At 52.9% G+C, this 18,782-nt stretch overlaps 2 protein-coding genes across 2 annotated transcripts; one reads left to right on the forward strand and one right to left on the reverse strand.

The window, feature by feature from the left end:
- Positions 1-204: 204 nt before the first annotated feature.
- Positions 205-13,215, forward strand: MICALL1 (MICAL-like 1; the record flags this gene model as incomplete). The annotated part of the gene is given in 18 exon segments (XM_010016155.1): positions 205-253; positions 2,119-2,260; positions 3,380-3,459; positions 4,145-4,177; positions 4,180-4,331; positions 6,448-7,010; positions 7,514-7,573; positions 7,774-7,828; positions 8,621-9,003; positions 9,336-9,687; positions 9,689-9,794; positions 10,274-10,408; positions 10,728-10,854; positions 11,185-11,275; positions 11,635-11,708; positions 12,067-12,181; positions 12,513-12,559; positions 12,875-13,215. Coding segments are annotated over 18 exon segments (2,686 nt in total), but the record flags the coding sequence as incomplete, so codon positions are not given.
- A 2,426-nt stretch (positions 13,216-15,641) lies between these two features.
- Positions 15,642-18,735, reverse strand: LOC104399596 (chromosome unknown open reading frame, human C22orf23). The gene is made up of 5 exons (XM_010016154.1): positions 18,675-18,735; positions 18,135-18,311; positions 17,312-17,446; positions 16,056-16,156; positions 15,642-15,746 (listed from the first exon to the last, which is right to left on the reverse strand). Exons 1-5 carry the CDS (start codon positions 18,733-18,735, stop codon positions 15,642-15,644), a joined length of 579 nt encoding a protein of 192 aa, XP_010014456.1.
- Positions 18,736-18,782: the final 47 nt, after the last annotated feature.

Here is an 18,782-nt window from a genome sequence, read left to right on the forward strand (position 1 = left end):
GACTTGCTTTCTCTTTTTACTTGTGATTTCCCTTTGGTTTCTTTTTCCCTTTACAACCTGAAGTTCTGCTTTGCCAAGGTTTTGTTTATCTAGGGTCTTGCATGTTGAGTTGTAAGGTTGGCTGTCCCGAGAACCTGCGTGTGGTGGCATTGGGGCACTTTTCCTCTGCACCTCATGTGGCTTTTTTGTGCTTTGTCATTTCAGAGATTTTGATTCTCTCTCCAAGGATGATGTCTATGAGAATAACCGCTTGGTAAGTCCCCGTTATGCAGTGTGTGGAGGGAAGAAGGGACGTGAGAATGAGGTCATGGAGTGTGGGAGGACTTTGTGACAGTGGTGAGGGTGTAGGGGAAAGAAATAAATCTGTGCTTGTAAGAAACAGGCAGGAGCTTCTGTGGAAACATAAGGGAATGTGAAACATCAGCTTCCGGCCTGTACTGCAGAGAAGATAAGATCGTTATCCTGATAGTTGCTAAGACAACATCTCAGGTGAAGATTAAATGGTGCAACATCTTCTTGACCTCAGCTGTTCCAGACTTGCAGGGAATGGAAGCAGGAAGCTAGTTTTACTCCAGGCATAAACAGAGAGGAAGGTCATGCTGGACCTAGGCTGGTCTGCAGTGTTCCCCTCCTGCTTGGGACAGCTGAAGCCGAAAGCACAAGCAGGCAGTGGGGAATGGGGAGATGACCAGGTCCAAGGCCTAGTAGTAGGACAGAGCCTTGGGATTTTTTTGCTGAAAGACCTATTTGCTGCAGGCTCCATCTAATTAGTCCATGGAGAGACTTGGGCCATCACCTTCCCAAAATGAATTGAACTAGGTCATTTTGGGTTTCAGGATTAGGACTCTCCAATTGGATCTGGCCTTTCCTAGACCAGTTGGTCCCTTTCAGCTATTAACATCTATCTTTTCCCATTCAAGAGACATGCAGTGAGTTTCTTGTCCTGTTAGTGACCCCTAAGCTGGGGTCTCTCCTTGCTGCTTGCAGCCTCATGTTCAGCAAGGCTTAGTCCAGAGAACCAGCTTAAAGTCAGGCTGAGCAGAGCTGGGTGTCCACAGAGGATGTTTTATATCCTCAGTTCCTGCAAATGCCCATTTTCATTTATTTCTGTTCCTTTTCTTTAGATCTCACACCCTGCACAGAACCATGTGCCCCAGAGACCAGGCATCTTTGGTCTTTATGCACACCCTGCACCTGGTACCTCACAACTCAGTGCCCACACCACTCCCATCCTCTCCTGGCTTGCTTTCTCTTCAGTCCCTGCTGTAGTCTCACGTGCCCCCTCCCTTGGAGATCAGTGTGGGTACCCTGCCCTTGGCACAGCAGCAGGATGGCCAGCATACAGCCAGTTATCCATGCACTGCTAAGTGGAGAGCTCTCAAACAGCTATTTTCCTCCTTCACACCTTTCTTTCAAGTATCCCTATACATACTTGTAGGAGCTGTGTGCTTCTTGTCTAAATGTCTTTTTCATTTCTACTTGCTGAGAGATAGAAAAGTCCTGAAGTGGCTTGTGTATGGCAAGCTGTTGAGCCAGAATGGCTGTGTTAACTGTGAGAGGGAAAGATGTGGCACCCCAGAGCATGAAAGGTTGGGCAGAGTTGGTGTTTCTGTGGGGTGAGCATTTGGAATGGCTGGGAACACTCCTCAGTAGAGCTGGTGTGTGGCTGTGTCACTGGAAGTATTTGCCAGCCCTGGGCCCTTCATAGTGCCGGCCAAGGCTCTGCTGGCCTCCTGCATGAGGGCACTGGTGGTGTGCCATGTTCATGGACTGAAGAAACACTGTTTTGGGGTTTTTTTCCAATGAAAACTGAGACTTCCTGAAAATTATTCTCCCTGTCCCAGTGCAGCAGCCAAATGCCAGGGCCCTTCATGTGGGAGCTGCAGGGGCACAGGCAGCTGAAATGCTTTGCAGGAAAGGGCAGCTGCAGCAACTTATTCCCTTGCTTCTGTTGCTCCCTTTCCAGTTAAGTGGCATGTCTGTGATCCTTGATCCATCAGACATACCATAGGCTTACTACCTTAACCTTCCCAGAGCCCTTCCAACTTGATTTATCTGTTATTTTTCAGAGAGCATCAGTTTTTCTCTCCTCAACACATATCTCTGCTGTTTCTGCAGGCCTTTGAATTGGCAGAGCGGGAACTGGGCATCCCAGCCTTGCTAGATCCCAATGACATGGTCTCCATGAAAGTCCCTGACTGCCTTAGCATCATGACTTACGTGTCTCAGTATTACAACCATTTCAACAACCCCAGCCAAGGTGAGTGCTCTCCTACCCCTCTGGCTTCCAGTTTGCCCCTACTTGAGTACAGGAAACCCATTGTTACCTTGTGCTTCCTTCTTCCTATGGCAAATGGGAGCTGTGTGTGTTTATGGGGATTGAGAGAGGAGCAGGTAGTACCCGCCCCTCCTGGATCTTGCTGGTGCCAGTAAGGAAGGCCTGGAACAGGTGTAGAGTAGGGCGAGGTTTCACAAGAGGTGGGGAGTGATTTAACAGCTCAGGCTGCCAAAAGAGGAATGCCTTGTTAATCCACCCTCTGCAATCCATTGGGCTGCGCCACCGCCCCTGGTGCTCATCAGACCCCTTTGTGATCTGCTTTAACTCACTAAAATACAAAAAAGCTTGGTAGGCAACCTGCCTATCACAGCCAAGTTTTATCACATCTGTAAGCATGAAGTGACCGGAGGATGGAGGGAGGGGAACCAGGGTTGAGTGTCTCTGATTAGCTCATCCGTTCTTGCAACTGCAACCTGATTTGAGTCTTGCTCTGAGACACTTCTTCCAGGGCATCCCTCCTGGGTGGAGACAAGGGCTCCAGGTCTCCTCTGCTCTGCTTTTGAGCCACAACATCAGATAAATCTCTTCTATGTGCATGTACTTCTCTGGGGATGCTGGCCTTCAGCCAAGGAGGAGGGAACTCCCACTGGGGACTGGTGTGTGAGTGCCAGCCCTGATGGGCAAGAGATGCTTGCAGATGTGCTGACAGCCTGTAAGCCCTGGGGCCCATTGAGTCACAACAACACAACAGCAGCTACCCGAGGTGCTCTGGGCTTTAAGCTTTGCTTAGGGAGTTGGTTATGAGGAAGCAAAGCAGCATTTGATAAGTAAATAAAATCACAGTGAGAGACTGATATCCCTGGTCCACAGAGGAGGATCCACAGCAGGGCCAGCCTCTCTGGCAGCCTTGCAGCTGACCCATTATTAGACGATGTTTGTCTCTTCCACCTAAAATAGGCTTCGAAGTGTTGGGAGTGGCAAGTCCTGGGCTATGTCACAAGGCTTGATGATATTTTTCTTTCCCCCTCCCCTTCCCCTCCATGGGCGGTGTGAGTCACTGCTCCTTTCCATGCCTGATCCTCCTTTGCCTTCTGCCTCCAGCCAGCGTCCCTCCGCCTATGAAGCGCCCAGCTGCTGACTCTTCTCCTCCTCTGCTGTCCCACAAGAAGCCCTTGGCTGCAGTCGGGAGTCCCTCAACTCCACAGGTACCTAATTTCTCAGTTCAAAGCCAGCCTGAGGCAGTGATGCTCCCTGTGCTGTAGGTGAGGAGACAAGAGAGAGCCTGTTGCAGTGGGATGGATCTTTGTAGGGGGCTATCTGTGTATTTTGGGGTGGGAGGGGTGTTTGGGATTTTGGTGCCTTGGAGGACTCAGCTGAGAGAGTAATTTCTCTCTAGGAATCAGTGGACTGGAATTTGTCCATAGCAGTCAAGAGGCTGGGCAGATTGGTGCCAGACGGTTCCTTGAGCCACTCGGGTACAAGCACTCTCCTTCCTATGGGTCGATAATCCTGTGGATGAGTAAAGAGCAGGAATATGGGATTAGAAGAGAGAAAAGATGTCTTTTTCTTTCTCAGCCCTTTATTTCAGGTTTTAGCAGATGTCTGGGATGGTATATTTTCCAAAAAGAAGGTCTTCCTCTTCCAGGTCCCTGCTGCCACCTGGGGTTTAGACTAGTCTCTTCCACAGCCCTTCAGCCCTGGATAGGGGCAAGGCACTTTTTGGAGTGGCTCCTTCTAATTTGGGAAGAGGCAGCCTGCCTGTGCCTGGATTCAGGGGCAGCTGTTCTCTGCGTTGTCAGACCCTGAGGTCGGACTGTACCACAAACACACAGCCATGGGCCTTGCTTAGGAACAGCTGCTCTGGAGGAGCAGCTCATAGCTCCCATCCTGAGCTCCCCATGCGTTGTGTGTCTCAGGACGATGCCCCCTCGGACCCGCTGGAGCGGTCCCAGCGCACCACGCTCAGCAGCACCTGCACAGCCTGCCAGCAGCACGTCCATCTGGTCCAGCGCTACCTGGCTGAGGGCAAGCTCTACCACCGCCAGTGCTTTAGGTATGTCATGGCCAGGCCTGGAGGGGTTGGACACTCTTCTCGGCAAACTGGAGGTCTGTGGCCACCTGCATCCTATCTTCGTGTGTGCTGTGGTCCTTGGGGAACATGGAACATCAATGGCAGTGCCTGAGATGATACTGGAGAGAGTCTGTTTGCCTGCCAGCCCCCTGTCCCAGTGGTCTGAGTGGTCCGTTGTATCCACCTCTGTGCTGCTTGCCTCCCCTGCTCTCTTGCACTTTCCCACTTCACTGACTTGGGACCCAGGCCCTTTGTGCTTCTCCCACTTCCATAAACCAGGATACTTTGCCTCTTTACCACCTGCCTACCCAGAACTTCCACCACCAATTTTCAGTGAGGTCTAAGCCAGGACATCATGCTACAGACCTCCTTCTACCTACACTCCACATCCTCAACTGGATATACAGGCTCACACGTTCCCTGGGGTGGTGCCAAGCTCTCAGAGGAGCATGTGGAGAGCTGCAGACTGTTACCAAACTGAGGAATGAGGGATTAGACGTCAGCAGCTCTGTGGTTACTCCCTAGGTGCAGGTCCTTACCTGCAGCGTCTGTGAAGTCATTTCACTTTGCTTTACCTGCTCTGATGATGAAGGGATGAGATCTCTCATGTGGGCTATGGGACATGAATTGGCAAGTGGACAGCTGGCACCTGAGGACAGAAATACTGAACCACTGGGAAGATACAGGAGGCCTCATTCACCTGCCTAAGCCAGCCAGGATGTGTCATAGAAAGCAGTGTCAAAGGAGGGGAGCTGAGCTGGGGCCCACCAAGCTTCCCGTCTGCAGCCGGGACAAAAGCAGGAGCTTTGAAGTGCAGGTGCAGCATCACTCATGGCCAAGAATAGGAGAGGTGTCCTGTCTGCCTTGCACAGCTCATAACCCTTCAGACTGATCAGTAAGATCCCTGCAAGTGTTCTGCCTCTCTATGCTTTTCTGCTTTTCTTGTTCCACACACACGCATCCCCACCCCTGCTGATTCATGGGTGCTGCTTGGTTGGAAATGTCGTGTGGCAGTGTTTTCTGTGGGTTGACAGAGATAAAACCAAAACAAACCTCTTTCTCCCTTTGTCTGAACTTGCCACCTCTTTGTTTCATCATACCCCTTCTTTAGAGCTCCTGTGTCCTCACACTTCTGCTCTAGATTTCAAAGGAAATCCCAGTCAACAGGGCACCCAGAGCAGAATTCCTCACCAAAATCATCTGATTGCAGGGTAGGGTAGCCAGCTGCTGCAAGCAGCAGGCATTCAGACAAGAATGAACAAGCTTGGTTTTCATGGGAGTGCTTGATCAGCCCCTTACCCTTGTCTCTCTTTCATGGATGTTATCCACCTCCCTCCCCAGGTGGAAAAGGGCTGACTTGGTTGCCAGAACTGGGTATTACGCTTGCGCTTGGAGGGTTTCACTGGGAAGGATTCAAAGGCTCAGTAGTGAAAGAGTGGATGATCCAAGGAGGTGTGCCAGACAGTGAAGGACAGGGAAGCTATTAGCCTGGTTTCAAGAGGCAAGGCAGAGTATAAGAACAACCCTACTGCATTATTCCCTCATGCTTCCAGCCAAATGCCGTGATCCTGGTGGGGTCCATGGTCAGCATGGTGAATGTGAGACCAAACCAGGACCCTACAAGGTAGCCCCGCAGCCTCCCTGTGCTGATTCTGAACCAGCTGCTCTGTAATTCCAGTTGATACTCCCTGTTTCATGAATGGTTGAATCCTCCCCCCCTCCCAGGGCCATGTGATCTTGTAGTTCTGTCTCCAAGTTCAGCACCAGCTACATCTTTTCCAGGAAAACTGGGTTTCTACTTTTCCAAGTCTGGAAACGATGCCATATCCTAATGCTGCCCTTCCATATCTGTTAAATCCTTTCTGAGCTGAAGCAGGAACCCAAATGTGCACAGTATGTGAGTTGAGAACTCCCCATGGGTTCATACAGTGTCATGGTGACATTTCTCTGTTCCTTCCCTTTCCTGAATGACTTCCCCACGACTGCACTAGGATTTAGTAGCAGGGCAAGAACTAACTTCACATCCCAGGAGCGTTGCCTTCCCTGAGGGGCAGGATGGTGCCCCCCATCTCACAGACCTCTCTCTTCTCATTGGCAGGTGTAAGGAGTGCTCCAGCACGCTGCTCCCGGGGTCATACAAGCCTGGGTCAGAGGCAGGGACTTTTGTCTGCACACAACATCGTGGTAAATTGGCCATGAGTGGGAAGGCGGAGAGGAGGCCCAGCCCAGACCAACAGTCGCCAGAGCTAAGAACTGAAACTGGGGCTGGCAGCGTGAGTGAGGACGGCTTTCCCATGGGAACAGAGGTGGGGAAGAGCGATGGTGACTCCCTGGAGAGCACGGCAGAGACCCATGTGCCTGCAGAGGGGCTAGCTAGCCCGGCGGCGAAGGACAGCACAGCCAGCAAAGCAGAGACAGTGATGCTCCCTGCTCAGGTCTCCCAGACTCCGCCCAGACCTCCCCTTCCCAGCAAGCCCACAGCGCTCCCCCAGGACAAAGCCAGCTCACTGGAAGGACGGCTCAGAGACACGCGGCCCACCCCTGCCCCGAGGAGGGCCACCGATGCCTCAGCCCTCTCCCCTCCTACCTCTCACCCTGTCCCTCGGCCCAGGTCCACTCTGCAGAGCGAGGGCAGCGAGTGTGTGCCTCGCATGGTGAATGGTAAGAGAACACGGTGGTGGCAGGAGTTGCCTTCAGCTCTCTAGCAGCTGAGGTGTGGTGAGTTTCACTCCTCCACTGCAGCCCGGCACCTTTCTGCCTCCACGTAAATCTCAGGCTTAGACACCAAGGCTTCGATTGCCAGCCATCCCTATAGCAGGGAGAGCACGCAGGTTTCATGCCTGCCTGCTCCCATATGTTTCTCCAGGGGATGCACTCAGTGTGGAGGGGAGTGGCAGTCCTCGAGCAGTTTGCAGGTATGGGGACAGAGGGGCATGTCAGTTCTCCAGGTGCAGCTCCTGGAGTAGGCTGGGGAGAAAAAGGCAAAGGGGATGTTTGGGGTTGACTTGACTGACTGCACTGATAGTGGGAGAAATGCCATGAGTTCTTCAGAGAGTGGGAATCTCCCATGGGGAGATGTGTGAGAGGTGCCTCATATTGATTTAACCTCTTTCTTTATGTCCTTTTGGTGTTGTGACAGTCTAACCCGATGTCTTTCTAGGTAGGGTACCTGAACCCAGCCCTCCTGTCCCAAAACCCCGAGGGAGACCATGCTCCTCTGATCGGTACGTCCTGCTGTTCGCAGATCACATACAAAAGCCTATAGCAAGGTGGGGCTACAGGGACACCTCAGCTGTGGTCTCCTGTCTCACCTCCGTCAGCCCCTGCTTTTACGAGGATGTAGGCTATGATCAGGTCCTTTCGCTTACCTAATGGGTACCAGCCCAGCACAGTCAGGCTGACAGTGTTTGTCCATACCTCCCAGGGCTGTTGTCTCTTAGGATTTGTAGAGAATTTGGGACACATGCAGAGTGCCAAGGGCTTTCTTAAGTGGTTCTGCTTGTGGGTGCTGAGAAGGAGATACTTGTCTGCCCCGGGGAGGGTTTGTTGTGGGAAAGGTCCAGTGCAGGGATGCTGTGAGTGCCTGGCTGCAACCTTTGCACCTCCTGGTCTCTTACCCAGGAGCACAGTGGTGCTCATTCATTCTTGCCTGCTCTTGGGACAGAGGTTGCACAAGCACCCCACATCTGCTACAGCCAAGGAGTGGGTGCACGTGGCAAGTGATGGCTGCTTTCCTGGTGAGCAGTGACTCACTGAGCCATGGTGTGGGCTTGCTGTGGGCTGTGCCTGCCCAGAGGAGCAGCAGTGCTTCCAGCCACGGGAGTTAGCATGGAGGACTCCATCCCTGGGATGCTCAGAGGTGACAAACAGCCCTCTGAAATGTAGGAGGAAAGGTGTCTGATCTCAGCTCCCACTCCATCCACAGCCTGGGGAGCAAGTTGAGTGTAGGAGCAGTGTTGGGAAGGGAAGAACAGCTGTGCCCATAAAGCTCAGCCCATAGAGGCTGCTATTTGGAAACCAAAACACTGGGCCAAGCGGGAAAGTCAGACAGGCTGTGCTTCCCTTGGTCCCATAGGTTACCCTGCAGGGAATGAGACCCTTTGTATCTGGGGAAGACTAGGGCCAGCCTTGGATGAGAAAGCTGCTTCTGCATGGGAGACAAACTGCTCCAACCATCCTTTCCCCTGAGGGCTAAGTCCCCCTCCTGTGCTTCACCATCGCAGCTTGTCTCTGCTCCTTGCCATCTCAAGTCTCTCTTTCTCTTCTCCCAGAGCTGGAGCTGCTGCAAGAGCCAAGGACCCACCATGGATGGCCTTGGTGCAGGCAGAGCCCAAGAAGAAGCCAGCTCCCCCTCCTCCGGGCAGCAGTCAGGAGACTCCGACTAGGACTCCAGAGGAGGAAGATGGGGAGGATGTGGGGAAAGCCAGGAGTGAGGAGAGCAGGCCTGATGCCACAGAGCCCAAACCGTACAACCCCTTTGAGGAGGATGACGAGGAAGAAGAGGAGAGCGCTGCCACCCAAAAGAGCACACCCGAGCAGGAACAGAGCGAGGCTGCTGCCAGGCCTCTCCACCCCTGGTATGGCATCACTCCCACCAGCAGCCCGAAGACAAAGAAGCGGCCAGCTCCACGAGCCCCAAGTGCTTCCCCACTAGGTGAGCTTCCCCCTGCTCCCTTTTCTCCCCTCCACAGCTCCCTGTGCAGTCTCCTGGAGGCCCCCTTTCCCAGGCACCTCTGCATCACCCTGGCGGGCCAGGCTTTTATGCAGTGATGGTTGTGCTGGGACTTGTGTTAGCTGTGTGCTCTTTACCCACTGGAACACAGTATTTGCATGCGAGCCCTTTGTGCAAGGGTTGGAAGGGTCCCTTCCCTCTGCTCTGAAGACCAGCACCGGTTCCCTTTGCACTCGCCCATGCCTCCAGTACATACCACTCTCCTCCCCTGCCTGCCCCCCTGTTCCTCCCTGAGCTCTCCCTTTGCTTTGCAGCCCACCACCCCATCTCCAGGCTGTCACACTCTGAACCATCATCCTCCACCCCCTCTCCAGCCCTCAGCCTTGAGAGCATCAACTCTGAGAGTTCAGCCAAGGTGCTGGGTGACACTGACGAGGCCTCGGTGCCCAAAAGTTCCTCCGAGCCCACTGTCCACACGCCGACAGCCACCAAGACCTCTAGCACTGACATGCCGCTGGCCAGCGTCTCCTCCAGCGAGAGCCCTGCTGTCCCAGCCAGCCTCTCCACCAACTCCTCCTTCTCCTCCTCCAGCGAGCTGGCCAGCTTCAGCGGGGAGGCGCAGCCCAGCACCCTGCATGGCAGCCGGAGCGTCTCCCCTGGCAGGGCAGCCCCCAAAGCCTCCAGCTGGGGCTAGCCCTACACCCATCCTCTTGGCTTCAGATGGGGGTGCTGGGAGCCCTAAGACGCCTGCCTCACCCAAGCCACAGTTGAAGGTGAGATGGTGACCTTCCTCTCATCCAGATCAGGGGGCTCTTCTTCCCCATCACCCAGTCACAGTGGAGTGATGTCCAGGCTTGTCCCTTTGGTAGGTTTGGTGTGTGACCCCCTGAAAGCAAGCCTCAGGCATGTGCTTCCTAAATGGTGGCTCTGCTCATACTCTGCCTGCCCCATGTGCTAGAGAAGAGGCAGGATGTCATGTGGTCAGAGCAAATAGGAAGGGAACCATAGAGGAAAATAATTTAGCATGCTTCTTCCCCAGGGAGATGCTGGGGAACCAGTGACAAAGAGGAACTGATTTTTGCCCCACGGCTAGGCTGCTGGTGGAGATGAGTGCTGTGTTCCTCCTTTTAGGAGGATGTGGGGCAGGGCAAATCCCAGGGCTGCCCTGTCTGCTCAGTCCCAGCCACTGGGATGCTATATTCCTTCCCTTTCCTGGACCCTCACTTATCTCTTTTTGTTCCCCCCACTGCAGTCTTCCTGTAAAGAGAACCCCTTCAACCGAAAGCCATCACCTGCTGCCTCCCCCTCTGCAAAGAAACCTCCCAAGGGCTCCAAACCAGTGCGTCCTCCTGCACCAGGTCACGGCTTCCCACTGATCAAACGCAAGGTAAAAGGTTTTTTGGGAGCAGGGGGGAGAAGGCCAGCTTTTTGCTATCTCCCAGGGCCATAGCTGTGTTCGTGCACCCCGCTGATGCATGTATGGGTAGGGTTGCAGCATGTGGTTGGGTGGGTAGGATTGTGTCTAGGCTAAACCCTGTTGATGGCAGCACCATGGTCTCCCTTTGAGTGGGGTGGAGATCTTGGATCCATGCCTAGGTGGAGTGTTCTGTTGTCCCCCTGTCCTCGTTAGTGTTGATCAGCCTTTGGGTTACCACTCGAAACTGGAGGTGGGTGATAATGGAATTCTCTGCCTTGTGGTTTGGCAGGTGCAGACAGATCAGTACATCCCTGAGGAAGACATCTATGGGCAGATGGATGCCATCGAGCACCAGCTGGACCAGCTGGAGCACCGTGGGGTGGCCTTGGAGGAAAAACTTCGCAGTGCTGAGAATGGTATGTGGGGTGGGATGGACCCTTGGGTTGCACTGTGTTCAGCCAAGGAGGTAGAAGCAGTGACTTCCTCCCTACTGATGCTGGATTTGGAAGAGCACAAGGGGCTGTGCTGGGCTCCAGGAATGGTCACAGCCATACCCTGGACATGGAGATCTCCCTAGAGTGAAAACAGTGGGAGAAGAGATGAGGTCTCTCAAGGGCTCAGGAAGAGGCTCACATCGGGTTGGCTCTAGCCCAGTGCCCCTCTTCTGGGCCGGAGCCCAGCCTGCTGCAGGGTGTTGGGATCCTGCAGGGCTGGGGGTGGCTCTGAATTGTCCCTTTGCTTGGCAGACAGCCCCGAGGACAGCCTGCTTGTGGACTGGTTCAAGCTCATCCATGAGAAGCACATGCTAGTGCGCCATGAATCAGAGCTCATCTACATGTAAGTGTGTGCAAGTGTGTGGGGAGGTACCAATGTTCTTGCAGGGAGCCCTGTGCCAGCCCTCCTGATGTTTCCAGGAGAGAGCCTGACACGGCCTCCTTGCCTGGAGAAGGGACGGGAGAAGGGCAAGCAGACAATTCTATCCAAACACTCAGAACTGACCCACTGCAAGTGACCAAAGCCCCTGCAGCATCTCTTCGAGGAAGGCCTTGAGTCCTTGCTAGTGCTTGACTTCCTGGCTATATAGGAGAAGATTAGCATCTGGGTGTTTTTTTCCAAGCTCACCCTGTGCTTTGGGATGATGTTCTGCCTCTCTGCAGCCTGGCAGTTGCTTTCAATAGTGCCCCCTTCCCTTGCAGCTTCAAGCAGCAGAACCTGGAGCAGCGGCAGTCAGATGTGGAGTACGAACTGCGTTGCCTCCTCAACAAGCCAGGTAAAGCATTACTCTGGATGCAGTTACCTCTGGTTTACCCCTGGGCATCATCTTCCCTGTTTACGTGGGCATCAGGTGGAAAGAGATAGATCTGTAGGGATGCCAGTGCTATCAGCTGGCTCTAGAGCTACTGTCCCATCTCATTGCATGTCCCAGGCTTGTGCAAGGATGTGCTTCTTTCATCCCCATGGGATGGTGCCTACAGTGTTCTCCTACGTAACACCGCTAGCCCAACCGGCCTTGCAACGTGGCAGGGTATCAGGAGATCATGCTAGGAGATCTCTGCCCCAAAGCTCTGAATTTCAGAGCTCCTTCAGCCATTTAAATGCCTTTCCTTCCTTGGGGTTTCTCTGGGTAGAGAAGGACTGGACTGAGGAGGACCGAGGGAGGGAGAAGGTGCTGATGCAGGAGCTGGTGACCATCATTGAGCAGAGGAACGCCATTGTGAACTGCCTGGATGAGGACCGCCAGAGGTGAGTGGGGACTGAGGTGGCTGAGGGAAGGATTAAAGCACTGCCTGTCTGACTGAGTGCCATGTGAGCAGCCTGTGGGGGTGTCCCAAGATGTCCCTGTTGCTGATGTCTTTCCTAGGCTTCCTCATCCTTGTCTGTTTGAATGCTTTGTGTAGGAAAGACAGGGCAGTACATGCAGCACGTCAGATTTATCCTGCTGGTACCAAATGCTCACAAGACAGTGATGGATCTGCCCCTCCATGGGTTAGAAGTAGGAGGTTCTCTAGCCTCAAACAATAGAGCAGCTGTTTTCAGGGCTGGATGCTGACCTCTTTCCCATTCTTTCTTTCAGAGAAGAGGAGGAAGATAAAATGTTGGAAGCCATGATTAAAAGGAAAGGTAAGAAACATTCGATAAGGTCTTTGGAGCTATGTTTTCACTGCTGACCCCAGCAAGGGGCAGCACAAGCCATTAATGAAACGATGTGCAGGAGAGGTTGAATCTGTTCTGTGTAGACTCTGGAGTTGTTCCTGCAGGGCCGTTAAAGTTTGGGGCACGGTTGTGCTGTACACTCCTTTTATCACAGAAGTGATATGCACAGAAGTGCATGCAGTGGAGGGCTTTGATTCATGGCTCTCTTGCCCCTGTTGTTGTGCGTGTGTGTGTGTATAACCATCAACATCCTGCAGTAACAACCTCCGTTTGCAACCCCAGAATTTCACAAGGAGGCAGAGACCGAGAGCAAGAAGAAAGGCAAATTCAAGCCCATGAAGGTGCTTAAGCTGCTGGGCAACAAGCATGACTCCAAGAGCAAGTCGCCCAAGGAGAAAAGCTAGAGCAGGGGAACCCCAGCAGCAGGAGGGATGTGCTGCCCAACTGCCCTGGCCTCCCCGCAGCTAGCTGGGATTCCTGCCAGGAAGGGGACTTCTCTTCCTCTGCTCCCCTCGCCTCTCCCCATCCTCCTTCCCCAGGCACTGGAGCTGCTGCCCCGGGGAGATGCCAGTCCTCTGCCCGGAGTGAGGCACTCTGACCAAAGCACTCCCCTTCCCAAGGCTGTGGAGGAGCATGACTGTCCCCGCTCCGTGAAGCCTTGCTAAGGAGGCGAGGAGAAAATGGATTTGCTTTTCGGATACGTTACCCCATTGCGTGTTCTTGTCATTAGCTGAAAAGCAAGCCAAGGAGTTTTGTGTTTGTGGGAAAACTTGCACTAACTGCTCCCTCCCTGTCCCTTCTCCCGCTCTAACTGTGACAGTTCCACGTGCCTCCGATCTCAGCCAGGAGGGGACTGGGCCTGCCTGTCCCTCCCTGCCTGCCTGCTTTTGTCCCCTTTCTGTCTCATTTTTAACTTCGGGAGAAAACTCTTGCATTAGAGCCAGGATTCTTTGGGTTTTACTGGCCTAAAATGTTAGGAAAACACTCCCGCATCACAAGGCTCTAGTACCACAGCCAAAAACATAACTGGTGCCCTATTTATTTTGAGCTGTCCCCTCCCTTGAGCGCCAGATCTGGGTGGGCTCCGTTACTGGGCTGAGAGGACCCAAGGGGACGGTGTACAGCTGCTAGGACATAGCTCACGCGCCCTACTCAGGACATCTCACCCCACACTGCTGCTAAACACCGCTGATGTTGCTGCCATTGGAAGGAGGAACATTCCTTTTCCAGGCACGGGCAGAAAAGCTCAAGACAGTGCCAGCAAGGGGCACTAAGCTGGTGCTTCTGCCCACCAGTGCCATCCTTGAGCGGCTGGGGGGAGAGGCGCAGTCACAACTGACCTTTACCCAGCTTCATCTGTGTATGCTTTAAAAGTGTGCAGGGGTGGGCTGGTTGTTTTTTACACCTCCTTTACTAGATGAATTCAAACCCACCTGAAAACTTTTTGAACCCCTTATTTTATTTGTCATGTGTGTGTGCGTGTGTGTACATTGGAGGAGGGAATGGGGAGGGGGCAGTGTTCTTCCAACCATCCTTTCCTCCTTCCATTTTTGTTTCCCACCTTCTCCAAGGCGAGGAGTTATTTATTGAATTGTCGGATCAGTCTGAATTAGGGTTTCATGGGTGCTTGGTTGGTCAGGTGGTTCATCATGCCTTCTCATTTGCAAACTAGACATAACAAGCCCCAAGCAATCTGCTGCAGTCCCTTCTCAAAACCCAACAGGCTTTAGCCAAAATGCTCTCAGAGCAGAGCAGTGCCTTCGAGGTGGCTGCCGTAGCATTCTGGAAAGGGATCCTTGTTTCCCAAAGCCTGAGGGACCCCAGTCCCTCCTCAGTGCCAGCATAGCCCCTGTGGCTGGGAGGTGGCAAGCTCAGCCCTGTGCTGGTGATGCCATTTCACTCTTGCCATACCCCAGCAAGCTGATGAGGAACAGGGGGAGGGGAGATCCCAAAGCACAACTCTTCCCCAAGGACAAACAAATCCACTCTAGAGCCTGCTGTCAGGTCACTGTTGCCAAAGGCCATCGAGATCACTGCAGCCTGACACCCCTTGGCCCTGTGCCCGGTCAGGGGATTGATTTGTGAATTATACTGTACTAACTCTGTGACTTCCATTCACCTGAACAGAAATAAAAGAAACATTGGATTCAAAAACTGGTCACAGCTTAGGTTTCTGATTCCTTTGTGTACTCACGCTGTCCCGGGGCCAGAGTGCGCTGCCTGGCTTTAGGGAGTGGCTGACAAGAGTATTGCGAAGAGGCAGAGGATGGGATCTTAATGAAATTGGAAGGTGGATTTTTATGCTGGGATTTAGGCAGGAATAGCAGGGCATCATGTTCAGCCTGTGGCAGACAGAGGCAGGGTACGTATGAGGTGAGCAAACAGCCATTTCCAGGCTCTGTGGGAAGCAGATGACTGTTCTGCATAGCATGCTCTCAGGAACCAAAAAACCACAGCAAGCCTGCAGCAGCAAAGAGCAGCAGACACTGGGCTGAAGTCCCCTCTCCCTCCTCAGCTTTATTCCAGATCAGCTGCCAGTGAGAAGTTTGCTGACGCACACAATCACACTGACCTGCATCAATGCTGGAAGATAGTGTTTGCACAGGGCCACACAGCTGCATCTTCCTTCCCCAGAGCCATTCCCAGTTGTGGGGGCAGGAGCAGGTCATAATGTGGGTGGCAATACATGTGTTAGCATTGTGCTGTTGCAAGAAACCTCCACCTCTGGGTGGATGGAAAGGAGTGACTGACTATCGATGGATTGCCATGCTTTAAGGCATACCATAGGCAAAAGGAGGTGCAGCTTTCTCATATTTGGTAGCCACCATTGTGTGTTTTCATCTCTTTAATGTCACTGAGCAATAATGGATCCAGTGCAAGGGCAGGATTTTACAACAGCTTTCTTCTGGCACCAGTTTTCTCCTGCCTTCTGGCATTAGGCAACAGGAGGTGCTGCCCCCTCTGTGGGTACAGGCACAGACCAGCCCTTGAGACTTGGAGTCTGGGAAGAAAAGGTGGGAACAAATTACACTTGCGTTTTTCCCTTGGCCTAGTCATGGGCATCAGATTTGTTCCCACCAGGGAAGTCTTTTGTCATGATCTCTTTCATTTCCTCACTTCTCTTCTTGTCAAGGATCTCCATCTCACGCATTTTCTGCAAAGCACAAAGGGGAAGGGCTGAGCAGGGAGAAAGCTGGCAAGCTTTGGTTTTTTTTAATTCTTTTGCCAATCCCAAGAACAAAAGTTCTATTCCCCTGATTAAGTTACATGCAGAGATGGAAAGAAAGCCTGAAAACCTCTAGCCCCCATTCCCCAAATTCATGCCTGTCCTGTGCCATGCAGGGAAACAATTCTCTGCCCACTTACCTACTCAGGTATCAGAAGATACTCTGCTTTAAGGTCTCTGACACTAGGGGTTCACATCATGTACTGTACAACCAAAGCCACCAGCACCCTCATGTACCTGTGAGATTTCAGTGAGGATGATCCTTCGATACTTCTTGCCCTGTCCTAGAGCTTCCATCTCTGCCAGGAACTCCCTTCTCTCCTGAATTTCATTCACCACTGATGGATAAGAGAAAACACTTTGGAAACAGGATTCAGATGAAAGGCAAGAAAACATGTTTCTGCCTAGATCTGAACCCCCAGTTTCCGAGGTCTGTCTGAGCAGTGGTCCCACCAGGGCAAGGGTGATGTCTGCTGTAATGCCCATTTAGCTCATGTCACCAAAATACCTCAGTAGTCCCTTATACAATGTAAAGTGGGAACTTTCTAGTTTTCTTTGTACCAACAATTCTCTCTTACTTGTGGACAATTTAACCAGTCTGTGGATGGAGACAGAACCTGCTCAAAGCTGTTGAAGTTCATTAGTTGACACACGTCACCCAGTGATGGCAACCATCTCTGCTCTCAGGACTAGCACAAACACAAACATGAGCTGTTGCTTTGCAGCACAGACCTGCAGCCAGCTGGTCCAAACCTTGCCACAGTACAAAGCACATGAGTATTTCAGATGTGCCAAGGACGATGCTCAGCTTGCAACAAGTTCTAGAGGATACAGGGCAGGCATGAAGCCAGACACACTGGCTTCCCTATGGCTGGGACTAAAGCATCCCTTTTGTAGGTGTTCTCCTAGCGTTGGCCGCATCTGTGCTGCCCTAGCTAGCAAAGGGCTGTCTGGGATGTGCACGCACACTGAAGATTCAAGCACAGAGAGGTATTAGGCAGGGGTATTGCCATCCCAGAATACTCTGCAGGCCGAAGTCCATCACTACTTAAAATTCTGCTCAACATTTCAGCTGGAGTGAAAGAAAACAGCCCAAAGCATGGTCAGGCTGGTGAGTGTCATAGCCTATGCTGAGTTACACTGGCTGGAAGGAGGACTGGCCTTATGTGGGCTTCCCACCCAGGTCTCCCTGCACATCCCTTGGGAACTCCCTGGCAGCCCAAGGAGCTTGAACCTGCCAGAAAACCTCTTGCAAGGTTTGCAAAGAGGCTTGCAAACCAAGGGAGCTTGAAACTACCAGCAGTGTAAGTTCTTTGAGGATGTCTGGGTCACAGCACCACAGCAGCATTTCCTTGCTCTTGGAAACTGGGCTTTGTTCCTCCTTCAGCAATGGGCTTCATGTTACCAGTCCCACGGCCTGCCAGCCCAGCCTCGAAGGGAGCCCACTTCCCAGGCCTCCCGCCTGCCTTCCTCCAGGGAACAGCAAGACATACATTCTTCAAACCGGTCAGGCTCAGGGATCTCCTCTTCCTTGGTCTGAACCACCACTGGCTTCACCTTGTGCTCCACCACATCCTTCCCTGTTGCTAAGATGTTTTGAAGCCTTTGCTTCTCCTTTTCCAAATCTCCTGTGAAAGCCAAGGGTTAAAAAATGCTCATCAGCCTGTTTCCTCACAGAGGAGCCTGGCCACAGCGCTTCCCTGCTAAGGGCACCAGAGGCAGCATTTATGTTAAGGTCAGGCTGAACTGCAGGAGCGCTGCACAGGCATACAGAGCCAGCCAGGCTGTCCTCAGGGGTTTCATTCACAAGCTCGAAAATGGCACAGTGCTCCCATCTTATGCAGGGACTGTGCGAGTCACAGAATCATACAAAGGTTTGGGTTGGAAGGGACTTTAAAGCTCCCCCCCAGTTCCAGGCCCCTGCCATGGGCAGGGACACCTTCCACTGGACCAGGTTGCTCCAAGCCCTGTCCAACCTGGCCTTGAACACTGCCAGGGATGGGGCAGCCACAGCTTCTCTGGGCAACCTGTGCCAGAGCATCACCACCCTCACAGGGAAGATTTCTTCCTAATGTCTAATCTAAACCTACCTTCCTTCAGTTTAAAACCATTCTCCGTCATTACCTGTCACCCACCAGCCACAGGCAGATGTCAGCAAGCACTTACCATAGATTTTCCCTCAGAGATCCATTTCTAAAGTGTGAAGATGAACAGATCCCTACTGCCACTGCTGAGACTGCTGGTAGGGGGTGGATGAAAGGGGAAGGGAGGGACTGGGTGGCACCATTTATTTATTAGCCACATTTGCCAACTTACGCCTTGCCTGTGGCTTGAATTTCTCTCGGATGTAGGAATCTCCTGCCTGGCAGACGCTGGCAGGTCGGAGATGGGGTTTAGCAGAAAGCCTGCTCCGCTGATGAGCCGGTGGGGAGGAAGCAGGTACTGTCTCTTTGCTGGGTTTGGGGTGGCACTGGAGGGGCAGGGTATCTCCTCCTGGAGAACAAACCAAAACCAATGTTAAGTCAGAGAGGATGGATGGATGGATGGATGGATGGCCCTGGACCACTGCCAGCAGAACATCTGCCTATTGATCCACTGCAGCACCACTTGTGAAGACCCCGTGTCACCCTGGTTGCTGGTGTGTGCTGACACCACACAGGCTCTGGCCCAGGCCTCACCACTGCATCATGTTCCCTGGATGACCACGGGGACCCTTCACCCCGTGTGCTGGCAAGGGCCTTGCTGCTGTTTTACAGCACGGGCCCATCCACACAGGCAGTGGGCCAGTGCCCCTGTCTCAAGGTGAGCTGCAAAAGCTCCTCACCACAGCAGGGCAGCAAGAGGGCCACCACTCACGTTTCACACACTCCATCAGGTATTGCCTCTGCAAATGTGTCAGCTTCGACTCCTCCATCATCGCTGAAAAACATGACATAGGGTGAAGATGGCAGCTGGGCGGGGGCT

The sequence above is a fragment of the Nestor notabilis genome, unplaced genomic scaffold (genome assembly GCF_000696875.1).
Source record: "Nestor notabilis isolate BGI_N333 unplaced genomic scaffold, ASM69687v1 scaffold27666, whole genome shotgun sequence".
Classification (NCBI taxonomy): domain Eukaryota; kingdom Metazoa; phylum Chordata; class Aves; order Psittaciformes; family Psittacidae; genus Nestor; species Nestor notabilis.

Coding starts and splice junctions, on each gene's coding strand:
- LOC104399596 (XM_010016154.1), bottom strand. CDS start 18,735: ATGATGGAGGAGTCGAAGCTGACACATTTGCAGAGGCAATACCTGATG. Junction 17,447..18,134: donor ATTCAAGCCACAGGCAAGGC/GTAAGTTGGCAA, acceptor TGGCTTTCACAG/GAGATTTGGAAAAGGAGAAG. Junction 16,157..17,311: donor GCCTGACCGGTTTGAAGAAT/GTATGTCTTGCT, acceptor CTTATCCATCAG/TGGTGAATGAAATTCAGGAG.